Source organism: Balaenoptera borealis (assembly GCF_965194805.1).
Source record: "Balaenoptera borealis genome assembly, chromosome: 4".
Classification (NCBI taxonomy): Eukaryota; Metazoa; Chordata; class Mammalia; order Artiodactyla; family Balaenopteridae; genus Balaenoptera; species Balaenoptera borealis.
Window position 1 is genome coordinate 123562924 of NC_138861.1, and position 19428 is coordinate 123582351.

Sequence of the window (19428 nt, forward strand, 5' to 3'; positions counted from 1 at the left end):
AATTGTAGAAATGTCCCTTATTTCATTATGTTTATATTAAAGGTTTTCCCCTCAAGTGATTTTAATACATTTTATTTATTTTGTATTACTATAAAAATGTGGATCTTGGAGTAGGCGGGTAAATGACCCTGTTTTTACAAAGGAATAACTGCATCCTAAGAAAATAAGCAGATTCCCTAAATTCCACAAGGAGCATGTGCTTTCCTATGGTTAATCAGTCAGCAAATATTTGTGGAGGGTACAGGATAAGCCAGAGGCTGTGAGGGGAGGCGCCCCATGTCACTCCCTAGGCTAGTTGAGGCTGGTAGCTGAGTCACGCTAGAGGATGCCTGCTTCTCAAACTTGAATAATGTATTCGTCTCTTTTGAAGTATAAAAAAAGTTTGTGACCTCCAGTGCTGTTATTTTTATTGTAGTGTTAATTTATTTATTTTTAATTAAAAAAGACTTTTTTTTTTGGCTGTGAGGTTTGTGGGGTTTTAATTTCGCTAGCAGGGATTGAACCTGGGCCCTTGGCAGTGAGAGCACGCAGTCCTAACCACTGGACTGCCAGGGAATTCCCTATAGCGTTAATTTAAGTGTAAAAATCAAACTACATAAAATTCCTTAAACTCTTAGACCACTACTAAAAAGAAAGTTGTACAAATTAAGCATGAACAGAACTACAAAACTAGTATTATTCAAATTAATAACACCAATGTAATAGAATGGATAGGATTGTCTAAAACTAAATCACAGATGTTGGATTTAACAGTAAAAAGATTTAACCTCAGATTTCTATAATACATTTCTGAATTTGACTTCAATGAAAATAATATAGAGTGTACGTTTTTATAAGCGTGTTGTACAACCATTATTGACACATTTAAGGTTTTGTTTCCTACTTCAGAATAGTTAAAGTGATCAGAGAACTTTGCCAATGCCAATTTTAATGGCATGCCATTTGATAATCATTTAAAGCTCTCTTCATTTACTTGGAGATGAAGTTAGTATTGTGGTAAAGATGTGTACCTAATCCAGTAAAAGCTGCAATTGGGAACTGAAAATCATTTTACTCTGGATTTTCTGCTACAGTCACTGCTAAGAGTCCAGGCAAGTTGGACCATACAAAGATAGCATCTGAGCCTGTTGTTATTTGCAGCTTTAATGTGCTACTGAGTGCTGTGCTCAGGTTCTTTTGCTACATCCTACCTTGTATGATGGCCAGATTCTCTGATCAGTCTCTGTCCCATGGCAAAATATTTTGCATCCCATGCATCTGTCTATATTCCATCCCTATTTCAACTGTTATGCACTGAATTCTAAACACAAAGGCATATATCAAAATTATATGGTTGTACTCAGTTAAAGGGTAGCCATCTAGATGACCTGGAACATGCTTATATTCTCCTTATTAGGTTGTTATTGAACTGTAAGCATAGAAGTTTTACAAAATCTTGGAGCAAACTCATGAATCTCTGTGAGTGTGCCCCTGGACCCTTCGGGGAAGCACTCGTTTAGGACATAATGTGGCTCTGTGAATGCACATTCCTCCTTGCCTTTCATGTCCACCCTGCTGGATGCTGAGAAAGTATTGTTTTTCTAACGTTCTGATAAAAAATGTACAGAACTGTGTCAAGAAGAACTGAAGAGGAAATTTTTCTTTCTCGGCTTGAGATGCCACACTCGGGTTGAAAAGGGGACAAGTTTTAATGACATCCATCTGTTGCAGATTAAAATAAGTGGAGCTCAGCATTTGAATGCCTTGCCCAGAGTCACACTTTATAGGCATAAGTACAATTGGTTTTAGGATTGAGAGTTCTAGGGACCTAAAGCAGCAAAGCAGAAAGAGGTTAGTCTATTTGTCTGAGACTTTTCCCCCAAAGGAATTGCTATTGCCTCATTTTCTCTTTCTTGTACTTTTTATGTGTGACAGCTCCTGGTTGAGGCAAGAGACAACAGTCTATTTTGAAAGCATGCTTCTCCCCTACTAATACTTAATTTTAATTTTTAAATTCTTACTTTTGTCATACTCAGAGGGAAACATAGCATGGTAAAAATTGCTGCATGTCTCACCATGAGTCCCTGAATCCTCTTTTATCTCTGTGTTGATTGAAGGTAACCAGACTGACTGCTGTTTATCCTAAGCTCTTGTGTCAAGAGCTCTAATCACAGATTGACCTCTTTGTAGCATAGGGTTTGCATGTGTTTATGTGGAAGTAGGAGAAAAATATATACTTCTATGCTGGTCTATACTTTTAACCTTCAAAGATGTCAATATCTACATATAAATTTTGAAGTCTCATTTGAATTTTGTTCTTGAAACTCATGCTCTGGAACCGTTTTATAATAACACACTTATTTGCATTTGCAAAATTCATTTCTAATACATTTTCTCACTTTGGGAAAACTCAATCCCTTAATGGGGTTCTAGAAGAATCCAACTTATAGCAAAATCTACTGTGACTCAACTGTTGAAGAGGTCCCTGGCAGGATGGCTCAGATGTTACATTTCCGCTGTCTCTAGCCCCTCGAAAACACTGGGAGCATTTTTTGCTAACACTCCAGGGACTGGCTGTAAGTCTTTGACTTGCCTCTACTTTTTAGGAGTTTGATTCAGAAAAGAGAAAAATAGTTATTAAAACTTGTTGTTATGTAACAGCAAAAGCAATCCTCAATGTCATGCCCAGTCCCTAGAGAAGGTTCTAAGAGGGTCTAATAGATTCCCCTCCGTGATGCCAGAAGCCCCCTTCAGACGAACAGTTGCCTCTGTAAGCTTCCACAGGGTGTCTCCAGGTGCTTCTTCATCCCTAAAGGGTCAGGTGCTCCCTTCTGGCTCTACTTGTTCATGGCATTCTTTTTTTTTTTTTTTACAAGAATGATAGAGAACCCTGATCTTAGTTCATGAGTTTAATCATGTTAGACATGTAGAGAGAGACAGTCAACTGGCTTTTTAATGTGGTGTGTACTTTACCATCTCTTTCTTTATTCCCAAGTGAGTATGTTTCTAATTAGTTTGTCTCAAGCCAGCTCTTCATTTTTCTAGGTGCATAGATGGCTGATACATTTGAGGCTAGGGCTGTCTGCCAAGAATTCCCTCTCCAGCTAAGACACTCTGTTTAGCAAGTGCCATGATTTACAGAGCGAATATGTCGACCAAGGGCATACTGAGGTTATCACAAGTGAAACAAACTTATAGCTCATAGGTTAGGTATTTGTACTAACATCTGCTTTGATACTTTGCAGGGATGAGGTAGAATAGCAGATAAGACTAGCTTTGAGGCTGATAAACATGAGTTAAATCTTGAATCTTCCACTGAATAATTATATGACCTTGGAAACTTTCCCAGCCTCTTTCCTCACCTATTAAATGAGCGTAATAATAGTTCCTTTCTCCTAGTATTATTGTAATAATGATATAATGCATATGACTTCTTAGCTCTGTGCCTGGCCCACAGTAAACACTCATAAATGTTACCGATAATTATGAAGCCTCACGTATAAGATGGAAGTACTTTCTAGGCATCCTCTTGAATATAATATATAATATAGAGCATGTGGATTTATTTTAAAAATCTATGGGAAATAACATTGTCATACTTTCTGTGACCTAATATTAATTTTTGTTGTTTTTTTAGTAAATGATGTTTCTTGTGGGATATTGACAGAACATTATGCAGAGTGTAATGTTTTGCTTTTAAGTACTGCGGCAAGAAACCTGAAGGCGGAAAATCTTCCTGGAATTTAGAATTTGCTGCAAGCCGCAAAATACATTCATAGAATAGGCATTTAAAAATGAGCCATAATTCAGTCCCTGCAGCATTGCAGATATACTTGGGGCACCCTGCCATGGGCACAGCTTTCAGGAAGGATGGAGCGTGAGGCATCGTAGCAGGGCAGGGAGGAGGAGAAACAGTGCGATGTTAGTCATACCAGGGTGCATTTGAAAAGACTCCGAGCATGAATTCCAGATGTGTAGATTTCAGTCATACCTCTCAAATCCTCATAAATTACCTATATTATTCGTAAATTTATACGCCATTGTGGTATTTGGGTTAAATATGAGGTAATTTCGTCCTAGGGTTTTCAGTCTTCCCCTGTGTAAATCATTTTAATGGTATGTATGCAAATAATTCTGTATTTGAGACTCCCAGAGAAAACGCTTCCATTTCTATCTCTGTACGTCATCACCAGTCACAATAAATAGGCCTGACAGAGTGTGCCAAGGGCCCTGGGCAAGTCCATTCTTCGAGGGAGGGCAGGGCAGCCTACTGAGAAGGAGAATGGATTAAGAGCTGCCCCACCTGAATCTTAATTCCTAGTAGGTCCCTTTTCGTGTTACCATTTTCTCTGTAGTCAGATGTTGTACCACCCAAAGAACTATAAAATGATGCCAGTGTCTTGGGACCTAACGAAAGTTTATCATCATCCTTGTGTTAAGGTTTGAAAATCAAACTTTATCAGCAAGTCAGAGAGGCAGGGCGACTGTGGCTATGTCTCTTGAGTAGCCTCCCCAAGACTTTTTGTGGGGGAAATTCAGCTGTTCTCCCAGGATCGGATTTTGAGAGGAATGGGCGCAAGATGAGGACTTAAAAAGCAATTTGTACCCAGAGTGATCATCTTTACCAAGAGATCTGAGCTTGGTATTATGTCAGCTGGTTTAAATTTAATCTTGTTTTTCCAAAGTCACTGGGATCACAAAATTTGCATCGGCCCAGTCCATACTTGCCAACTAGCACTATCTGCTTTCCTCAAAGCATCCTTGGAGCTTTCTGTTATTCCCTTATAATGAGGACAGACTGTCAGGTGACCCATACTCAGTGCTCTCCCTCAGATGCATCTGAAAACCAAACAGTAAAGGAAGAGAAAGAAGAAACCCAGTACCTTATTTCATTTGTTTTTTAGCTTGACGTTAGTCTCACTATAAAGTCACTAGCTTCCTGAAGCTAAAATGAATGGATAACAGTGGATTTGGGGGTAGTGTAAATTCATCTTCAAATGTGGCTGAAGATTTGGAGTAAAGCGGTAATAATTATTTTTATTTTAATTGTTCTTTTATACTCTTTAATATAGCAGAGTGTATTGCCTATTGACTTTAATATCCTTAAACAACTCTCTAGAAATACTGTGAAGTTGCTGACTTGTACTGTGAATTATTATTCAGTGTTTTAAACTCAGGATTGAAATATTTTGCAACTGAAGCTTTTTTTTTTTTTAACGTCTTTAATGGAGTATAATTTCTTTACAATGGTGTGTTAGTTTCTGCTTTATAACAAAGTGAATCAGCTATACGTATACATATATCTCCATATCCCCTCCCTCCCACCCTCCCTATCCCACCCCTCTAGGTGGTCACAAAGCACTGAGCTGATCTCCCTGTGCTATGCAGCTGCTTCCCACTAGCTATCTGTTTTACATTTGGTAGTGTATATATGTCCATGCCACTCTCTCACTTCATCCCAGCTTACCCTTCCCCCTCCCTGTGTCCTCAAGTCCATTCTCTACGTCTGCGTCTTTATTCCTGTCCTGCCCCTAGGTTCATCAGAACCTTTTTTTTTTTTTTAGATTCCATATATATGTGTTAGCATACGGTATTTGTTTTTCTCTTTCCAACTTACTTCACTCTGTATGACAGACTCTAGGCCCATCCACCTCACTACAAATAACTCAATTTCGTTCTTTTTTATGTGTGAGTAATATTTCATTGTATATATGTGCCACATCTTCTTTATCCTTTCATCTGTCGATGGACACTTAGTGCAACTGAAGCTTTTCTGATGCATGGTGCAAACGTTCTTGTGTTTCTGTCTTTGATATGTTTTCATTTTATGAATATTTCACTAAAAGTCTTTTCTTTTTCTCACAGTCTGACAGCAATGCAAGCTTCCTCCGTGCTGCCAGAGCAGGCAACTTAGACAAAGTAGTGGAATATCTCAAAGGGGGCATAGACATCAATACCTGCAACCAGGTAAGAGCATGGCCGCTGCTTCTGTATTATACATTGAAGACACTCTTATTACCTGCAGATACATTCCAAGAGCCCAGCTTTTTTCGTGTGCTTGTTGAATTTACTCAAATAGCAGCAATTCAGAATTATGAAAGTCCATTTTTCTTCCTTACCAACTTTTGCAGCCTCAGATGGTTGTATCTAGAGCTAATAAGGCTGGCACATTAGATAGATCAAAAATAATTGAACATCAGTTTTGCCTATGAAATGATCTGGGCTGCCCTGAGCTGGAATGTTGACCAAGAATGATGTTTTACTTCTCATTTATCGTCAACTAATTATCCAGACTCTGGCTTCTTTTCTTGTTTGCTGTATGCCTTTTACTTAGGGGTAACTGATTGTTACAATTTGGGATAGAGAAATAAGAGGATAAAATCAAAATTATCCCTCCCTTTCCCCCAATTAGTTTTTTATTTTTTATTTTTTTCAACTTTATGCCTTGATTTATTTTTTATGCTCTATTACACTGACTAGGACCACCAAAACAATCCCCCCAATTAGTTTTAAAATATGAATTTGAATGAGAAGAGGTTGCAACTGTTGGCTTAAATGAGGTATTTGGATTATTTATTTATCACATCCATTCGCTAAGGACTTTAGACAATATTATACATTTGGATATTATTTGGTCCCAGGGATGTTGAGATTTTTGTGCTATTTTTAACTAAGATTTTGATGCCATGAATTAAAGTGTCTAGTGGACTCCAGTATTCAATATAGTGTGCTAAATGTTGCACATTGGTGTGTGTGTGGGTTGTGTGTGTGTGTGTGTGTGTGTGTGTGTGTGTGTGTTTGTGTGTGTGAGACAGAGCTGACTGGGAAGTGAATAATCCTGACTAATTTTAAGTTAACAGGAGATGAATTTCACTGGTGGATTCTAAATCATCTATAGAATGCCTGTGATATATATTGATATATATTCTGATATATATTGAGCCCAGGTATGTTCCATCTATAGTCCCCTGAAATTAGTATATCTTTCAAGTACAGCTTTTCAAAAACAACCTGATATCTTTTCATACTCAAACTTACTCTCCTCTCAAATTCCTACCTGCTGGTTTCCTCACCAATATGTTAGTTCCAACAGCTCTCCACCCTTGTCTTCTCCCCTACGCCAGTCTAGCACTCCTTTCTCGGTTCATCTTCTACATCCACAAATTTGCACTAACTCACCACATGGTCACTTCCCATGGTTGCCATAACAGCCTCCTTAATTGGGTCCTGTCTTCATCTTGTCCACTCTGGTCAATCTCCACACTATGTCTTGAGTCATCTTTCCAAAATAAAAATATGATTATGGCACTCCTTTCACTACCAAGCTTTCTATGGCTTCCAATGCTTAGGTCAGTAAGATAGTTGTATAAAAATTACCTGAAGCCTTTCGCAAAGGGTGCAGGATTTTCCTTGCTCCTCTTGAGAGTAACCGGCTTAAGAAGCACTGTCACGGATGGCAATATTTCTTATGCTTTAGAGGAGTAACTCCCGTGGCATCAAAAATATTGAGTGCTGCTTGCTGTAGGGAGTATCAGTCTGCTGTCACCCTGAGCATCCCTATATATTCTTTTGTGTGTGTCGAGAATAAAAGACACTGTATGCTCTTTATCTGGAGCATTTCTCAGGGTAGTGTTTGCAGTGAGCAACCTTGCGGGATTAGGTAACTCTTTCCTCCAGACAAGAAATAGGCTTGTTCTTTCTTATTTTAAAAGCTGTGAATTCCCCAAGGTTAATGTTCTTCTTTAACACAACCCACGACATGCACAGGCGTCCATCACTGGTCCTGTGTGTCACTTGCATGGGATTGGGGAGCGGTGCATAGGGAACTGGTGTAAGCAAATGTTGACACTCAGCCACTCCTTTTGCCATGAACTATAAAGTCCCTTGTCTCTGATCCAGGAGACTCATGTCTTCTACCAGTATCAGGAAATAGTAGCAGTTAAGCTCTTTAGCTTGTAGGTAAGATAAAATCCCAGACCTTACATAGTTCTTGACACTGACCTATGGAATAAGACTAAATTCCTTTATCCCAATATATAAGATCTTCATATTTTACATCTCTATTTCTTATCCATCTTATACTTCATTATGACTCTTTTTTTGATATGTTTTTAGTGTTCTTTTGAACAAATAATTTGAAGTTTAGATACATTAGTTACTTTAAAAGAGAAAGACAACATCCAAATTCCTATATAGATATAGATATATGAAATTCTTCCAAAACTGCCTGTGAGATTGAATATGAAATATTTAAAATTTTTAACATGTTAATTTTATTTATTTATTTATTTGTTTTTTTGGCCGCATGGCATGCGGGATCTTAGTTCCCTGACCAGGGATCAAACCTGTGCCCCCGCAGTGGAAGTGTGGAGTCTTAACCACTGGACCGCCAGGGAAGTCCCTTCACATGTTATTTTAGACTTTTTTCAAGTATATTAAATACATTCCCCCAATTTTAATATCAATTCATTAAGATTCTAAATTTGCAATATGCTGGAAAATAGGCAATGAAACTGTTAGAACTGTTAGTTCATTTGGTAAAATCATTGTAAGTGATACCAAAAGACGAACCCAAGGAAAATAAAGTTAACCTCAGTTAAACCACTTAACCTCAGTCAAGTCCACTTCACCCTAAAGTATAAGAAATATCTTAATCTTATAAAAGATCTTGGAGTTTATTTTTAAAGAAAAATAAACTCTCAGCAGTAAATACTCAATTCTTATTTGCTTTATTGACCAACCTCATTTCCTGAGTTACCTTGAGAAGTTTTTAGCTGCCTAACATATTTTTCGTGTAGTGGCCGACTGTCCACTAGCATGTTACTATAAAGGGGAAGAACATGTATTTTTGTGAGAAGGCAACAAAATGTCATGAAACCACACAGAACTTAGAGCCCAGCAGTTCAAGTTCCATGTCCACTTTTGTTAAGTCATTTCAATTCAGAAAGTGACATTTTTCTAATCTCTAAAACAAGAAAGTAATAATACATTCAATCTTACACCACCGAGTTGCAGTGTAAATTAAATATGAAATATGAAAGGACTTTCTAAGGTGTACCTATTCTAATTGCAGTTACTGTGTATGTCTACCAAGAATCAGAAAAATTAAAATTGACCTCCACACAAAGTATGAGATTGTCTCTCCTCAGTCACCTGAATTTACTAGGTAGAAAGTAAATGTTGTTGTCTGGTGTTGGTTCTTTATTACTACCATTCAAGAATGTACATTAAATAGAGATTAGGGAAATGAAGTGACTAATGTTAACTAATTAGCTGCTATGTATCAGGCTTTGTGCTGGGGGCTTTATGTGTGATGTTTCATCAATCAGCAGAGACAAATGTTATAAGGTAAGCATTCGCCTGAGTTTACAAATGCAGAAACTGAGTCCACAAGTGGTTAAGTGATGTCCCCAGGGTCACACAGATCTGTCTCTCACATACAAGTCTTTTCTACTGCAGGACGTCTTCCTGAGATGTTTGAATCTTATTTTTAATCTACCATTGCTAATATAAAAAGGACTTTATTCATCCTCAGATCAACATAATATGTAGTTAAAGGAACTTTTAAGTCAAAGAGCACCACCACCAGGACTACTACTAAAACTCAAATAAAATATAGAACAGAATATAATTTCCAAACACCTAGGAGGGCAAAAGAGGCAACTCTTCAGCCAAAGTACTGCTATTTCTAAATATGTGAAAGCTCAAAGCTAGTATGGCATATGAAAGAAGAAAAGAAAAAGTATTCTCTATTTTGCTTGTAAGCCTGAGTATCTGGGGAGCATGATGCCATGTAACATAGAAAGCAGGACCTTCTGTACCCTGTTGTATTTCTCAATGAAAGGCAATCTGGGCTGTACCAACTTTCCAAAAATACCACATGTATTGGCGTGCTAAGATTCCTTAAACTGAAATTTGGATGAAAATCTTTTTCTTTATAAAATTGGTCTCATAACTACCGTGAGAATTTTGAAATTTAATTGAAAAATACCATTTGGCTTCTAATTGTTTAAAGGATGTGGGAAAAATTCATAAATTTGGCACAAGACAATATTCTTTAAAAAAAAACACTTTGTTTTCATTTTTTTTCCCAAATAGTTACAAATTTGTTAACTTTCATTTTCCTTAAAAGATTAAGCTGGTAATGTATTTATTTATCTTTTAATCTCTTGTACATTCAGAAAAGAGAATAAATCTTCGTGTTTGCTCCCTATTTTTGAAACTCATATATACTTATTTTTAAAATTTATTTAGTAATTGTTCATAAGATTACAATATTATAAACAAGGTTAACAGAGCAAGTATTCAATAAATATTAGCAAATATTTTTATATTGATTCTCAACCTAAGTTTTAGCAAAAGTGATGCTGGTTCTCACAGGCAGGACAGAACATAAAAGGTATTATCATAGCCTGTGTCACCAATTAGGAAAGATCACGTTTAGCAGCAATTTGGTAACAGTTACTGTTTATCTGGGTTTCTTTAAATTAAAATCTTTTTTGGAAATAAAATCTTTTTTATAAATGCCATTTGGATCCATCTGGTCTGGACCTCTCTTTAAAAATGCCAGAAACGACATGTACCACAGTGTTCACTGCAGCACTATTTACAATAGCCAGGACATGGAAGCAACCTAAGTGTCCATTGACAGATGAATGGATAAAGAAGATGTGGCACATATATACAATGGAATATTACTCAGCCATAAAAAGGAACGAAATTGAGTTATTTGTAGTGAGGTGGATGGACCTGGAGTCTGTCATACAGGGTGAAGTAAGTCAGAAAGAGAAAAACAAATACCGTATGCTAACACATATATATGGAATCTAAAAAATTTTTAAAAAGGTTCTGATGAACCTAGGGGAAGGACAGGAATAAAGTTGCAGACATAGAGAATGGACTTGAGGACATGGGGAGGGGGAAGGGTAAGCTGGGACGAACTGAGAGGGTAGCACTGACATATATACACTACCAAATGTAAAACAGCTAGTGGGAAGCAGCTGCATAGCACAGGGAGATCAGCTCAGTGCTTTGTGACCACCTAGAGGGGTGGGATATGGAGGGTGGGAGGGAGACACAAGAGGGAGGGGATATGGTGATATAGGTATACATATAGCTGATTCACTTTGTTATACAGCAGAAGGTAACACAACATTGTAAAGTAATTATACTCCAATAAAGATGTTAAAAAAAAAAAAAGTTGACTACACCAAAAAAAGCAAAAAACAAAAAAAAATGCCAGAAACAATTCTATTAGCCTGGGACTTTATAAAGGCAACAAAAATGAATAACTGAGAATTGAATTCATAGAATTAATGGAATATGGAATGAACTATATATAGGTTTCTAACAAGTTAAATGAGGTAAAAATATTTGTACAAATAATCTTGTTATATATCTATGAGTTTATTTTGACCCCTCATTTAGAAGAAGCAAAAGGTGTTGCATCTGTCTCGTTCTGGCTATGTGTGCGCTTTTGTTTCTGGGTTCTGCATTATTCTCTGATTTTTTTCAATACGTTAATACCAATTCTTGCTCTATACTGAGTAGCGCTAAGTTGGATTTGAATAATGTCTGCTAAATACTTTGAGCACTTAGAATTTTTAGTTTCAATGTTGATAAGTCATTCAATGGAAAGTAATTCCAGTAGAGACTTCCTCAACTACTTGTCCATAGCTCTAAAAAGTTTCGCTTCTGTGTGTAACTACACAGGTTTATGAAGATGTTTGAAATGTAACTCTTCTTTGATTTTAAAATTGCCAAGGGTAGCTTCACTCAAATTTTTTTGTGACGTGTCTTTTTTTATTTTATTTAAAAATTTTTTTATTTATTCATTTATTTTTGGCTGCTTTGGGTCTTCGTTGCTGCCCGTGGGCTTTCTCTAGTTGTGGTGAGCGGGGGCTACTCTTCATTGCAGTGCATGGACTTCTCATTGCAGTGGCTTCTCTTGTTGTGGAGCTTGGGCTCTAGGCACGTGGCCTTCAGTAGTTGTGGCGCACGGGCTCAGTAGTTGTGGCTCACGGGTTCTAGAGCTCAGGCTCAGTAGTTGTGGCTCACAGGCTCTAGAGCGCAGGCTCAGTAGTTGTGGTGCGTGGGCTTAGCTGCTCTGTGGCATGTGGGATCTTCCCGGACCAGGGATTGAACCCATGTCCCCTGCATTGGCAGGCAGATTCTTAAGTGCTGCGCCACCAGGGAAATCCCGACTTGTCTTCTTAAGTACTCTGCTAACGTGATTTAGATTGAACAGAACAATTTATATTCTAAGAATTCTCTTGAATGCTCTTTTTCTATGACTAAAAGATGTGGATTTTAAAACATAACTCCCAGGCAGCCACTCAAACCTCCCTAAGTCATCTCAAATTTTATCATCATAGCAGTCTTTCGGCCAGTCTGAACTCAGGCTTACCATTTGTTTATCTGTTTATTCAAGCATGTATTGTGTGTTTACTATGTGGCAGGCACTGTCCTAGGTGCCATGAAGAGAGAGGCAAAACCCTGCCCTCATACAGCTTACAATCTACAACCTGAGAGGAGAGAGACAGTCACCAAGGAAAAAAGTAAAATATGTGGAAAGAGAGATGGAAGTAAATGACAGGGAGAAAAATATAGTAGGGGAGGAGGAGAGGTAGAGGAAGGGAAGCAGCATGTTACTTGAGGTAGGATGGTCAGAGGAAGACCTGAAGGAATTGAACAAGGAAGCCCTGCACTGTTTGGAGGGAGTATGTCTTAGAAGAAGGCTTGACGGGGAGAAAGCCCCAAGGAGGGAGCATGCCTGGAGTGTTTGAAACCAGTGTAGCTGGAGTAGAACGAGGGAGGGGAAGAGAAGTAGGAGGTCGGGGAGAGCCCAAGGCAGCACCAGAGAGCATGTAGGCTATTTTAAGAACTTTGGCTTAATTCTGAGAGAAGAGAAGTGATTAGAGAATTTTTAGCAGAGAAAGGACATAAGTTTGAATAGTCACCCTTAGACTGAAAGGGAGCAAGGGCAGAAGGAGGGAACACTTTTGAAATACTTTACCAAGAAGGAGTATTACACTTTACAAAGGAGTATTACACTTTACACTTTACAAAGGAGTATTACACTTTTGTCATACTTTCAGTGAGAGATGAGGTGCTTCTAGGCAAGCAGGCAGGAGAGATGGTGAGAAGTGGTCGGATTCTGGATATATTTTGAAGATAGAGCTGATAGGTTTTGTTGATGGATTTCATGTAGTCTAAGAGCAAAAAAGAGGAGTCAGGGATGAAGGCTGGGGTCGCAAAGAGAATAATGAGGGTGGAAGATTCATTACCCGAGAGGAGAGAGAAGGTGTGAAACAATCATCTAGGAGAGTGGGAGAGAGTGATTAAGTGTAACAGCGAATCATTGCCGGGCAGAAAGTAGGATGAGTGGAAAAGGGAGGAGTCAGGGATGAAGGCTGGGGTCGCGAGACTAATGCGGGCTAACGTTTCATTAACTGAGATGGGAAAGACTGGTTTGAGCAGGTTTGAGGGAATAATCAGAAGGTCACTTGAGAACATGTTAAATTTGATTTGTCTATTTGATATCCAAGATATTGAGCATGTAGTTGGATAGATGCGTCTGGCGTTCAGAGGAGAGATTTTGGCCAGAGATCTATTATTTGGAGCATTCAGTGTTATAGATGTTAGGTAAAACCAGGAAACTGGATGAGGTTACCAAAACAGTGAGTGAAAAATTTATGAAATATTGAAGAGGTCCAAGGACTGAGCCTTGGGACACTCCATCTCTTAGAGGTCAGGAAGATGAGGAGGAGCCAGCAAGAAGAATGGGGAAGAGTGCCCAGAGAAGTGGCAAGAAACCCTGGAGTGCGGTTTCTCAGAAGCCAAGTGAAAGAGTTATTTTCAGGTGGAGGAAATGATCAACTCTATAAAATGCTGTTGATCAAATAAGCTCAGGAACAGAACAAATGCTGTAGTAAAGTGGTGGTAGCTGATGACTTGTTAAAGGCATTTTCAGTTGCCTGGTGGGGTGAAAGCCTGACTGGAGTTGATTCAGTCGGTAATGAGCAGACCAGATACTACTGGAAGGTCTCTTTCTGTAATGGGAAGGAGAGAACAGGGCACGTAGCTGGAAGAGGAGGTAGGATCAAGAGAGGCTTTTTAAAAAAATATGAGATAAATTATAGCATTTTTGTTTCATTAATGGAAAAAAGAAGCAGAGGAGGGAAAAATCAGTGATGCATGAGAGAGAGGGGAGACTTGCTGGGTGGTGTCCTAGGGTAGGTGAGAGGGGATGGGACCTGGTGCGCAAGTGGGGGAGTCAGCCTTTGCTAAGAACATGGATAGTTCAGGAAAAAGAAGGGTTTAGGGATAAAAGACCAAGAAGTAGTGTGGGTGTGGTGCTGGGAGCTGGATGTGGAATGGAAGTTCTCTTTTAATTGCTTCTAGTTTTTAGTGAAATATGAATGTCATCAGCAGAGAGCTAAGATGGGAGAGGAGGTGTTGGAGATTGAGGAGACAGGAGATATGAAATAATCATCTAGGAGAGTGGGAGAGAGAGTGATTAAGGGTAACAGAGTATGATTGCCAGGCGGCGTTAAGGGCCCACTTAAGGATTATGACAAGTGAGCACGTATGTGTGTCTCTGCAGCCACATTCAGACATGGGATCAGTTGCAGAGATTGTGGTTGAGCTAAGCATGTATAGTACAGCCAGAGAAGGGCAAGCCAACTGCAGATGCATACAAGGGAATGACTAAAATGATTATAAAGATTATGCATGGAATTTAGGCTGAGTGAGGAAAGAAATGGACACAGTGAAAAGGTGAACAGACTCTAGGTGTCAGGGGCTGAAGGATTGTTTGATTTGGGTCAGTAGATTGGCAGGAGGGTAAATGGAAGTTAACGGCTCGGATGCTTGAAGTTGAAATCCTGGAGGAAGATTATATCATTGGAAATGACCGTGGAAAGAGTAGATGAGGTAGAGAGAAGGAAAAATTATTGGTAGAAAAGTCAGGAACCTGAATGTGTAGAGTTCTGGAAAAACCACCTTCATATATGTTGGAAAAGGAGGCAATGAACTAGGAGCTAAAATCTTCAAGAGATGAGGCTGGGATCTAAAACATACAGGCTGATGGCATCTGGAGGTTTATGTAAAAGGATGAGGAAAAAATAGTTTTGGAAAGCAATGAAGAGCAAGGAGCATTAGCATAGCTCCACTGAGTCCAGTGGTTAATTGGGGTGTAGGGGATAAGTATTATCACTTGAGTAGACTTCAGGGAAGCAGTAGCTTCGGGTTTCATTTAGAACAGAAAGGTTAAAAGGAATGTTCAGAGAAAAGATTTAAGACACAGAGATGCTGCTAATAACCACCTTCATGTGTTCTAGAGGACATTGGGTAGGAGTTTCCGGACATGGGACGTGATCAGAGACACAGTTAGAAAAGGGGATAGCAAGGCATACAGGGGTTGCATTTGGAGGGCTGAGGATTGACCTGGTGACTGGCACAAATAGGGATACAGGGTGTGATAAGTTTAGTCCATATGGTCCCAACCAGATAGTGATGGTGAGATTGTGAGAGTTGTCTGGAGAAAGATGAGAGGCAGGAGGGAGTCTAGCCAGGAGCCCATAGAGTTATGGAGTCCCACCTTGATTTCTGCTATGGAGGGTCAACAGAGGGAAGATCTTGATCCAAACACGTATTCAATACAGCTCTTCAGATATGCACTACAGCCAAACACAGGTGGTGTGTGAGGTAAGAGGTAGATGCCATTTTTGCTTAGTCATTTTTCTGCTTGGTTATTTTCTTTGTGCCATTAAAAATCAACCAGCCCCTTTGCAGTAGCTGAGATTTTGTCCACTCATAGTCTAACAGTCTCTTCGTTTGCTGACCACTTATTCTAAACAGTCTTTTTCCTTTCTTCTCTAGAAGTTTCCCAAGCCTCTCCCATCCCTCCCTACCCTCATAGATTTCTCCTTCTCCTTTCATGTGTGTGTGTGTATGTGTTTTGTTGATTATAAAGGTGTAACCCCAAATCCTAGGATCTCTAGTCTTTAAAAGGCCTTCTCTCTTCTGGAATAAGGAGGAAGGAAAAAAAGGAAACCTTTTTTTTCAGATGATACCTTCTTCAGATTCAGAAGAAGAGAAGAGAATTCAGCAGCTCCATATGAAAAAGCGGTTGTCTGTTGAGGTGGACATGATCAGGGGCTACCTGTCTCTTGCTGAGCCTGTATACGTACATGCGTATAACCTGATGTAGGCAACTGGTTTTAGTCCTATACTCAGTTTCTTTTCAGCCTTTTCCCGCAGAAATGAAAGGTCTTCAGGGTAAGATGAAAGAGTCCAACATGCAGATGAACGAAAGCTCATAAGGGCACACCTTGGAAGAGGTCATCCCTGGCTCTCCCCACACCCTCATTCCCCTAGCTACCACCACCAAAAACAAACAAACAAACAAAAACAAGCTACCATCAATAAAAAGAAGAAAACTTCTTTGTGCAGGGTAGAGGGGGCAGAGGGGACAGTCTGAAATTAAACCCTGCACCTGAGTGGGTATGCAGACTCACTGCGGGGGTGAGAGAAGCATGCCACTGCCCTTGGGAAAGAGGTTTATTGGAGAACCTGGGATGTGATGTTTCCCTTAAGGAATGAGGGAAACAGCCTAGTGCCCATGGGAGGCAGAGGAGGGAAGTAGCATGAGAAAGAAGCAATTTACCAGGGAGGTGAGAATATATTTTCTCATCCAAAGCAACCACCAGAAGTTATATCAAGAGATCTGGGGGGTGGGATAGAGAGAGTGGGAGGGAGGGAGACGCAAGAGGGAAGATATATGGGAACATATGTATATGTATAACTGATTCACTTTGTTATAAAGCAGAAACTAACACACCATTGTAAATCAATTATACTCCAATAAAGATGTTAAAAAAGAGAGAGATCTGTTATTCAAGTTCCCTTGAAATTATTAATTTAGACCTCAAACTGGAGATGGTCTCTACAGCACTTTTTAATGACTCCTTTTAGTGAGATTTCTGTGTCTCTAAAGAAGACACTAGATTCTCATTAACCATTTGCATTCACAGCTAACAATTTAGCAATACACAGAAAGGAATGCAAGATCCACAAACTGGGAACTTGGAACATCAACAACACAGGAAAATTAAGGGGTTTAAAAAGGAAGGTCCATGAAGTGTACCAATCTAAATACAGTTACTAGCTTATATGAACCAGGTCACAAAGAATGATTTATAAACTAGTATTTAAGCTTCAGTGTTGTTTAGTGAAAAGGGCACTTTGCTGGAAGGAATAAGATCCAGGATTGGCACACAATAGGTTTCCATAATATTTGATAAATGAATAATTGAATAAACACAGACATTGAGCCAATCACTTAAATTATTCTGAGTCAAATAATCCATTCATGAAATGGGAAATAATAATACCTATGATATCAAATAATAGTTTCTTTATTGCATGCCTACTACATGCTTATCACTGTGTTACATACTTTATGTATGTAATCTTCACAACATACTTCTCTACCTTAAAGGGAGACTACTTTGGGCTCAAGAGATACGTGAGAAAACCCACTGTGTTGCACACACTCATTCAGGAGACCAAATTATGGCTGTGACAGTTGCAGTTGGAGAGAAGTTAATTAACAAAAAGTTGGGCTGGCCACAATGGATGATTTTACTCAAGCTAGAGTAGCTGGATGTACAAATTCTGGATAAGTTCTAACAAGTTTATTCCTTCCAACTTAATCAAAATTGTCATTATTCCTTTCAGACAACTTGTAATTCTGTGGGACATAGTAAAGCTTCTAATACTTAGGAAGGTTCTAGTCTTGCCTCCTCAAGCGTCTATTCTGCTTTCCGAATGGAAAGACCCAAGTTTCATCAGGTTATGTTTACAGACCATCTCTTGAGGTAGTATTTCTTCTACTTAGAAAAGGAGATTTTTTGGGGAACCTTGAGAATACATCTGTATGCTTCAGTTTCAGAAATCCTGCATTAAAATTCATGTTCCTTTAAATGATCCCTTGGAATCAATCAAGAACACAAGAACAAGAAATTACTAGATGATATTTAATTAAATGTGATTTACCCAGATGATCTAGCATATATGTCTATTAATTTTTTTAAGATTGGCAGTTAAATGAAAATATCAGATTAAAAAAATTCTCAGAGAATTCTGAGATCCTCAAGAGCACATCCAAGGATTCCAGGCTGAGAAAAGGCACTTTAGATTAAATCCTTCTCTCACGGTCTAATTTGCTCTTATACACATTAATGTTAACCAGCTTCAGCCTCAGAGAGTGCACTTTTCCTGATTGTGTTTAAAGGCTAGAGGTGGACGTAGTTGTACCTGACTTGTCTGTGCACTGACCACATTTCCTGATAAAATGAACAGTGACCGGATGAATTAAACAAAATCCTGTTAACCTCTGCATGGTCCATACTATTCATTAGCTCATTCATTGTAAGAATATTACTGCAGTATCCTTCGCCTTGTGCTAGGTACTATATTAGGCGTAGAGGTTACAAAGGTGAATAGATTTGACTTTTGTTCATAAGAAGCCTTGTTGGGAAGATAAACAGGACACAAAACACAATCAATTGTGAAAAGAACCAAATTTTGTGATTGTTCAGAGGATAAAGTGACTAAGCTGGCTTGTGTATCGCAGACAAACCTGAAATTGATACTGAATGCAATTCGCAGGAATCATTTTATTGGGTTGGCCAAAAAGTTTTTTCCATAACATCGTCTGGAAAAACCTGAATGAACTTTTTGGCCAACCCAATATTATGATGGAAAGCAGAGTGATGGTGTGGTACTTGGAAGACTCCTATAAGCTAACTTTTCTTGTTTGATGGCTCCCTCATCACTCTTCCCATATTCTTTTAGAGCACAATAAGCCAAATTTGGCTTATTTTTAATTAAAATTGTAAAAAAGGGGGGATATTATTAATTATTAATTATATAATAACAATACTAGATTTTTTTATGGGTACCTGGAAATGTAGACTTGGCTCCTCGCACAATGCTTGGCATACAATACAGGTACAAAAAAGTTTAGGTGAATAACTGATATTCAGTTATTATTAATTATTGAATTTAAGCTTTCTCTAGTTTACATTAATTTGAAACTCTGTGCCATGTTTTTATCTGAGTTTAATATTGTGGACAGTATTCTTGTGCCTCACTAGAAGTAGGCGGACACAGCACATGCTAGAATGAGCTGTGTGGAACCTTTTTAGGTTCCATGCTCCTGTCTTGCTTCCTTCCCTTTGAGATCCTGCCACTCTTTCCCTCTCTCACTTCAACCTCACCCTTGGCCCCTGGAGGCACATCCACTTCAGGCTGCCCCACTAGAGGAGTTTTCTCGTTTCATTTAAAAAAAAGTTACTGGTTAATTCTGATATACATTCCTTCCCCTGCTTGCCAATCTTGATAAATTCTATGTCAGAAGAAGATCCATGTTTTTAATGCCCT

The 19428-nt window shown here is 38.7% G+C and overlaps 1 protein-coding gene across 32 annotated transcripts in view; it reads left to right on the top strand.

Moving 5' to 3' along the window:
* The window catches only part of ANK2 (ankyrin 2), a 688006-nt gene that overhangs the window by 466990 nt on the left and 201588 nt on the right, over nt 1–19428 (top strand). For all 32 annotated transcript variants that reach the window (XM_082389582.1, XM_082389587.1, XM_082389568.1 and 29 more), the window contains one exon: nt 5845–5946. In XM_082389582.1, coding sequence (XP_082245708.1) covers nt 5845–5946 — 102 coding nt within the window. The remainder of the gene's footprint in view (nt 1–5844; nt 5947–19428) is intronic.